The following is an 8,688-nucleotide window of genomic DNA, read 5'->3' on the forward strand; positions in this document are numbered from 1 at the left end:
CACCTAAGTCACGTGCCCCTGGTCCTGAGACACGTGTACTCATCTTGTGGACAAAACTGATGAGAGAGTTGCTGACTTTCTTCCCGCTCACTGAATTTGGATATATGCCTCCAGTCCTGAGGCATGTATTTCTATGTTGGTAAGCATGATAATGGAAAGGTGTCAACTTAAAAAAAAAAAAAAAAAAAAAAAAAAAAAAAAAAAAGAGTATTAGATCGTAAAGTATATTATTGTAACCGATTAGTATATATTATAAATGTATGTTTTACGCTTAGAACTACTTCTTTGGCACCAGAAAAATATTGTGATATAAAAAAATAAATTTATTGATAATTGTTGAAAATTATAATATAATAATTTTTTTGAATAAAATTAAAATTCAATTTGTACATCTGAAATATTGGTATTTTATCAAAACTAAAACTCTAACCTAACAATTTATTCGAAAATTGTATCCAAATAGAATTCTAAACTAACTTTTTATCTTACGAAATCTATTAAAATCTACCCAACGTGGCGCGACACTTGGCGAAAAGTTGGAACGCCAAGTGTCGTTGCCTCGTGACCTAACTAATAGTTTAACTATATATATTAGTTATATGATGTGGTGAAGAAATGTTTGTTAACAAAACAATGAAATTCAATTGAAATAAGGTTTTTAACAAGCCCAACTTTTAGCCACCCGCCATAAACAATCTACTTTTTGAATATCGTATAATGGGTCCAACTTTTATGGATTCTTCCCAAAATGGTCGTTAACTTCTTATAACTAATGAATTAAGAGTGTCATGTTAATAAATAAATAAATAAATAAAATAAAATATATATATATATATATATATACATAATAAAATAAAATATAACTTTTACCACCCTATCTTTACCCCACCTTCACCCTTTTTCACCACTAAGCCTACCAAGCCACCCTTAAGTCCAATTGCCTCCCATACACCCCTTAGTCATTGATCCCTTTATCAACCTTCCTGTCCACAATCAAATCACCTCATTTTGGCTTTCTCTTATGATCATAAATCACCCACCACCCTATCTTGGAAAGTTACCAAGCCTACTATGACCACCACCTTCTAGATTTTTTTATTCCTCGGCCCCCAATATGAAATAAGAGTTTCTCATTTTTATTTTTTTTTAATTAAAAAATATCAACATAATTGCAACACATGACATTAGTAACTGATTAACCTGGTCATTTGAGGTTTAGGACCATTTTGGAAAGAATTTTCCAAAAGTTGAGTCCATTATGGGATAATCAAAGATGAGACTATTTTTAGCGGAAGACCGAAAGTTAGGACCATTGAAATCAATTTTTCCAATTCAATTTTGGTTTTTGTGGAAAATTGATCATGTAAGATGGTAGGAAATTTGTAAATTGTTAACAATATATTTATTATCAATTGTTTGTTAATTATACAAGCACAATATATTCTTTATAACTAAAGGTTTGTTTGGCATCAATTTTGGTTTTCAGTTTCCTTTTTTTTTTAAAACTAAAAACCAAAAACGTAAAACAAGAAAAAGGTGATTTCACTTTTTTGTTGTCAGTTTTCAAAATTATTATGATTTTTATAAGTTTAAATAATTTTTGATTCATTATGTGACATATATCATATAATTTTGTACAACAAAAAACCTAAAAACAAAAAACCACAGCAATGTTAAACGAACCCTAAATTGTTTGTTATGTAATTAAATACATTTTACTTGAATTATTACCTGTTGTACCTAATAAAAAGGAAAATTTGTCTGGAAGGGATTCATATTTTCACTCTTTTGTCTAGAAGGACCTTATATGTTCAAAGTGGTGTAAAAGGACCTTATAAGTATGTTTTGTTGTCTAGAGGGACCTTAACGCCGGATTCCGGTGTTTGACTTTTTTACTCCGGCGTTAACCAGTCCATGACTATCACGTGACTTAAAAAAATCACCCTCCCTTTTATTTTTTTCCCTTTTTCCTCCAATTCACATTCTCTCTCTTCTGTTCCCCTAAATTTTTCCCCAAAATTTTCCTCATTAGAGTTTATGAACACCTTCCTTGCTCCTCATCATCTTGTTCTTCAAGTTCTCATGTTCATCAATTAACCTTCTCCTCTCATTTTCCATACAAGCCACCTTAGCCTGCAAAACATTCATATATGTAGCCAATCTTTGTTTTTCAGATAGTAGAACATTAGTTACATCCTTCTGCCACTCTAAAATATCTTCATCAACAACCCATTCAAAGTAGTCACAACCCTTCTCCCCTGTCTCGAAATTATTAAATTCGCAAGCTTTAAACCTTCTGCCTGGATTTTCATGAGTCCATGAAGTCCTTTGCGCAAGAGGAAGACCACAATTGCACTTTGGTAACTTCCTTTTAGTCGAAAGATCCTTCAACAACCAAAAAAACATTATTTCAAAACCAATTGAGTTATAAACCCTAATTTCCAAACAACTAAACTTAGGCTTAAAACAATGGGATTGGAAAAAAAAACGTAAGAATTGTTCTCACCTGATGCGAAAAGGACTTGATGCGAAAAGGACTTAATCGAACGCTGCTTGCTTGTATTTCTGAAATCAGAGTTAGCCAGCTTGTTTCGTGATGAAAGAGAAACAACTTGGGGAAAAACTTAAGGGGAACAGAAGAGAGAGAATGTGAATCGGAGGGAAAAGGGAAAAAAATAAGAGGGAGATTTTTAAAGTCACGTGACTGGTTAACGCCGGAATAAAAAAGTCAAACACAGGAATCCGGCGTCAAGGTCCCTCTAGACAACAAAACATGCTTATAAAGTCCTTTTAGAACTTTGAACATATAAGGTCCTTCCCGACAAAAGAGTGAAGATATAAGTCCCTTCTACACAAATTTTCCTAATAAAAAAGACTTGTAACTATTGTTTTTGAGTACCCAATCTACTACTTATGTACGTAAATATTTTGTCTACTCGTCAAATTTCTGCTAGTAACTTGGTGTGAGGTTACACAATCTTCATGGCCACTATAAATTCAAATACTATTGGCCAAAAAAACAATCAATTAAGTAATACTACTTGATAGCAAGCAATCCTCATAGTATCTAAAAGCTTGTAACTACATAACCGAGAAATTTTCTACGGAGTATTAAAATTCGAGTGTTTTTGACTGCTTTTTAGCATCTCATACTAAACATTTTCCATATTCTTAATTATCACAGCACGTAACACCAGGCTATTCATTTCACGTAAGACCTCCCTTGAGTTGCTTCTTCAACACATAAGTGTTTCAACATTACTTTCATGTAAGATCTCTTTGGGTTCTTTTGTTCAGTAATAAATGTTTCAACATATAACCAAGCTGAAAGCAAGAACGGAAACCTACTGCTTTTTCTTCTTAGGTCTACGCTTTCTCCGTGGCTTGTGAGCATCAGAATTGGAACTCATGTTGCTACTCTGGCCTGTTTGTGAATTAGAGGATTCTCTGTTATAAGAATTAAAGTTTTGATGGTTTGATGTGTTCCTGGGTGTGATATTCCTCCGTGTTATAGATTTCTGAGGACGAGGAGGTGGCATTAAACATCGAGCCGACTTTTGTTTCTGCATCAACCAAGTACAGCAATTTAGTAAATTAAATTCTCTCAAAGCATATATACCAAATGGACAAGCACATACCTGATTCCTCTCATCACTGGATAAGCCAGATGCAGCTTTACCAGAATGTCCAGAAGCACTAGAAGCTTGTTCCCTAACATCAGACAAGTTTTGCGATTAAAATAGGCCAAGGATTTAGACAAATGGAGCCAAAATATTAATTGTTTATTAATATGCTTTCATGAGCTTCAAAAATTTTAATGCCATTACAATCATTCTGCATCCTCAATATAATTAGAAATGAAAACAGAAGCCTCAGGAGGAGGGGAGAGATGGGCCACCTCGCACTTAAATCTGTTAACTCATCATCTGCATCTGCTTCATCACTTGAAGTCCCTGATACAAAGAAATCATCATCACTGAGATCAGCTAGCCCATCATCCTCACTTCCTGTCTCTGCAAACAAACAAAAAACGGTATAAGCTTGAGTTAACACATTTTTCATACTTCACACATTAGACAATGCGCTGACTGAGAACCCAAATATTGAAGGAAAGAGGCATCAGACAAGCATACTTGAAATTCAGTGAAACTGTAATTGGACAAGTATGTGTTGAAATCTTAAATGTGCTAGTATTACAGAATAAGCTTAATTGCCACTCTTTTCCAACACAGGTGATTACTATTTACTACAGCAGGATAAAATCACTCTAACCAAACTTACAGAAAACTAAACTCACTTTTGGAACTCGTTAGCATAGGAATCTTATTAAGAACCACATAAAAAAAAAAGGGATTGGATCTAAAAGAAGTTCAAATTTGCTCCCAACAATAATGTAAAAAAGGGGAGCAAATAGACTACCAAGGGGCAATTAGTTCAGGGATATTGTAAGCTTTATTGATTTTGAAATCGTGCTAAAAAATAAATAAATAAATAAATACTATCTTCCACGAGCCTATTGTTAAAAATAATCCATACAGTGATGGAGCTGATACTTGCTCCACCAATTCAAGTCTACACTTACAGTATGGAAGCAAGAAACATGTCCAAGGGCAAGGGAACAAGCAACAACAGCCACTCATGTTAAATGAGAACAGTACAATTATGCATTGAAAGATCATATCCACCATAATAACTTTTAGTGTATGGTGAATCAATTCTCATTGGTTCATAAAGTTCTCATTAACGTTAGTCTACATTTCATTTTCACCATAGCTGACATGCGGTTAGTTCAAATTCACTTAAAATGTGATACTGAATAGGACATCCTATATAGAACTTTTTTCTCCTTCCTTTTCCAATAAGCACCAGCCATGAAAGCCCTCATGTTAACCAACATAATATGACTTTGTGCTATATTTAACAAACCAGCTGAGATAAACTTATAGCAAATGACTATGGAAAATGACTTCCCATGTTCCAAAATCCAAATCTAGGATAACAAATGAGAAGAATTAGCATTGACTTCTTCAGTTCATAGAAAAGGGGGATACCTTCCAAGTCCTTTCCACTGGCTGCAGCAGCAATTACGTTAGCTTTAATCTGCTTCCGCAATCTATTCCTTTTATCTACTATGTCTGAATTTTCATCTCCGGTAAATAATGACACATATTTTTCTGTCTTGGGGAAAAACTGCAACACAATGAAGTAGCTCAATTAGTGAGAAACAAAAGAAAGTATAGACAACTACAAAACTGACATTTCTAGAGCTATTCAAAATAGCTAAAATATAATACAACTAAAGAGCAAGACAATTTTGTCATATGCAGAATCTATGTTGATATCAAGGTGTGGGCTTTTTACCCAGCATGCAAGCCATTACTAAATTAGCAATAGTGCAAAAGCTTAAAATAACATCATACTAAATTAGAGAGGAAAAATGTCTAATCGCTGCAAATAATATGAAACGGAGGTAGCAATAGATTAAATGAATAAGAGCAAGTGTTTTTTGTTCCTACAACAATACATCTTTTCATCGTCAAACATAAATAATGTCTTTCATTTATTCCAATGAACCTTTATTTTCTAAATTAAAGACTAGATTCAAGTGTTAGAAAATGATTTTTATAGTACAATAGACAAGATTAAGCAATACCAAAAGCACCTTTTACTCTACTCCCAAATAATTAATACCGTACTTAGGTAAGAAGAAACAGGGTGATATTGTTTTTCCCTGGACATCAGAAACTAACAAGCAATGAGGTGCAAGACAGTTCAGCTGGAATCAAAATATAGTACATAAAATAGGATTCAAAAGAGCATTTTCTAGAGTAAAAATTTGAGGGAAAAAATAAAACAGAGGCATGACTCTCAAGTATAAAAGGTAATTCAAGACGAATCCGTGATTGTTCTTTCTTCACTAGATAGACTAAAGTCACTAGGGAACTTCAGACTTGAGGTACCAAATCTTCACTATAGTTTTATTGGTGTTCATGTACAATAGTTCAAGACATGGTAGTGGCTATTTGTGCTACCTAGCCTTCTGAGGTAGTAATTAACCTTAATAAGTTCTAAATAGAACCCAAATCACGATATATTATGAACACCAGAGAATACAAAGTAAAAATGGGATGGATTGGCAAAGGATGGATTAGCAAACTCTACCGACCCCTATGATACTAACTTCAGTTATGTTATAAAAAAACAATTATCTCTGTCAAAAGTTATGGCCAACCTAATGAGTTGAAATGTCAACTTCCATACATTAGCCCAAACTGCAGTCATCCTACACTTATTACAGCTAATTATGACAGTAACACGTACTTCATACACTGCTTACCCGAACGTATTCCAGATCTTCTTTCAACTGAGCTATCTCTTTCTCTTGTACTTGACCAGAAGATGAGCGTAGATTCTTCTCCAAACGCCTCAATCTTCTCTCTATCTTTCTCCTCTCTAAAAACCAAAATTTGACAGCCATAAACGACTAAATTTTGCCTACAATAGAGAGGAACAAAGATAAAAAAAAATAAAAAATAAATACCGAAGAATTTGATCTTCCTATCTCGAAGGAAAACTTTACGCTCTACAGCCAACCGAGTGTGAAGGTCCTGCTGCTTCTTCAGCCCTTCTAGCTTCTTCTCTTGAGCAGCCTTCATTTCAGGTGGAAGATCCTTCACAATGAGACCAACAAAATAAATTAGATGAAAATATATTTATTCAACACCTCTCAATGACTACTGAATGTACATACTTGCAATACCTATAAAATTATGTCCTCCTACCTTACTGACTTGGATTCTATTTTACATGTGTTTTTTCTCTTAGCTATGCTTTTGATTTATCTCTTGGTTGCATGTTAAGAGGGATGGGAATTAGTGTAGTGCCTTTGGGCGTAAAACAAGTTTGGGAAAACTTTTGTCCTTCTGTAATCTCGCCGTATGTTCTCATGGACAAAATGTCCATTAATACATGGTACTATTACTTGGTTTCATAAAAATTCACTCCTATTTCTATGAAACTAACCGGACTTCCGAATAATTCTTAATTAAGTCATTAGGTCAAAATGCATAAGTTTTCTTCACTCACCAAATGAAGCAAAACTCGATTCCTGAATAATAAATTAACTAAGTAGCTCAATTTCAACACATAAACCGGATAAGCTCGATTTATATTATCAATCAGATAGCATTAGTTTCATTACCAACAACTTATAGAACTAAATTGACAACCAAATACTTTAAAGTAAGGCAAAATGCATAAATCAAAATGTATAGTAATAGCATAATATACATTTCAAAAAACAAAACATCAAAAACCACTCAAATTGTAGCCTAAAAAACCAAAAAAAAAAAAAAAAAGAAAAAAGAAAAAAAATAAATCAAATTACAGAAGAACGAGAGTGAAGAAAAGAATACCTTGCGGAGCATACGCTCAATGGAACGAATTTGATTTTTAAGAGAAGTGGCCTTGGGTTTCTTGGCAACACCTCCAACGGCCTTGGAACGATGACTGCTGCTGGGCTTCTGTTCGGCAACTCGGCGTTTGCCATAGCCGCCGTGCGGCATTTTGGGGGTGAAAGTGAGATTAGGGTTTCTGAGCAGAGGCTTTCGGAGAAAAGGTATGGTGAGTTAACTAACACAAAGCTAGACCAAATTCATCGACGAATAGTGTCGTATTCGAAATGGACATGTGGCGAATTTTTTTTTTTTTTTTTTGGTATGCGGCCCTCCATGTAGACATTAGTCTAATCAATAACTATGAAGTATATTAGAAGGCACACCAGCAATGACACATGTCGTCATCTTTTGGTGTGTCCTTAGTATATCTACTCTATAATTATTAAAAGTGAGAAGTTGGAAAATGCTTAGTAATAGTGTAGTGACTGTTTTACCGCACAAAAAGTACAATTACGATTTTGCCCTTATGTTGTTGCTGGTGATCTGTTGGCTCACATTTTTTTGCTTTTTTTCTTGGTGGTGATCTGTTTCCCACTCTTCTCTCTGCCAAAATGCTTAGCTTGTGTTTTGTTAACTGTTGATTACTTTTCCTCTCTCTCCTCAGTCTTTACCTTAGATTTCAATCTCTCTCCTCATATTTCAATTTCTCTCCTCAAGGTGAGTTCTCTGATTTTCTCTTAATTAACAAATTGTATTTCTTGTAAAATTTTGATTTGTTTCAATAATTTTCGCTTTTGATTTTCTACTCAATTTTGCTTTTGTTAAATTCGTTGTTTCTTCCAATTTTCATTTTCGATTTTTGTTTGAATATTGATTTCGCTGAATTGTAACTACGTGACTTTCTTATCTTTTTTCTCAATTGAAGCAGCTTCCGAGCCTTTTCCGTTCCTCCATTAAAGCAAATTCTGAGCTTTCCCCATACTGAAGCAACTTACAAGGTGTAAGGAGGGTGATCCCATCATAAGGGGTACTCTCCTTAAATGCCCTTGGCCACTTAAAAGCCTAGGACTTTACACTTGTTAGGGTGTAGTAGGATTTGAATTTTGACTATTTGGGAGACCTTGAATTAGAAATGATACTCTCATCACGCCTTTTTGTAAGAAACAAGTAGGAGTCGCCAATGAGTTTTAGGAAAACTCATAAACCTCGTTCATGCCTTTCTTCCATGTGGAGTTCATGGAATAATTAGCACGAATTATAAGTTTACCCATGCCCAAATTGGTCTACATAA

General features: G+C 34.2%; 1 protein-coding gene across 1 annotated transcript; it reads right to left on the reverse strand.

Annotated features, from left to right (window-relative positions):
* Window positions 1-3,007: 3,007 nt before the first annotated feature.
* On the reverse strand, window positions 3,008-7,605 carry LOC145632095 (uncharacterized). The gene is made up of 7 exons (XM_081684376.1): window positions 7,416-7,605; window positions 6,542-6,671; window positions 6,338-6,453; window positions 5,052-5,190; window positions 3,899-4,013; window positions 3,639-3,711; window positions 3,008-3,563 (listed from the first exon to the last, which is right to left on the reverse strand). The coding sequence occupies exons 1-7, from the start codon at window positions 7,563-7,565 to the stop codon at window positions 3,345-3,347; spliced, it is 942 nt and encodes a 313-aa protein (XP_081540502.1). The 5' UTR covers window positions 7,566-7,605; the 3' UTR covers window positions 3,008-3,344.
* Between the last annotated feature and the right edge of the window lie 1,083 nt (window positions 7,606-8,688).

This window comes from Chenopodium album, chromosome 5 (assembly GCF_948465745.1).
Source record: "Chenopodium album chromosome 5, dcCheAlbu1.1, whole genome shotgun sequence".
Taxonomy (NCBI): Eukaryota; Viridiplantae; Streptophyta; class Magnoliopsida; order Caryophyllales; family Amaranthaceae; genus Chenopodium; species Chenopodium album.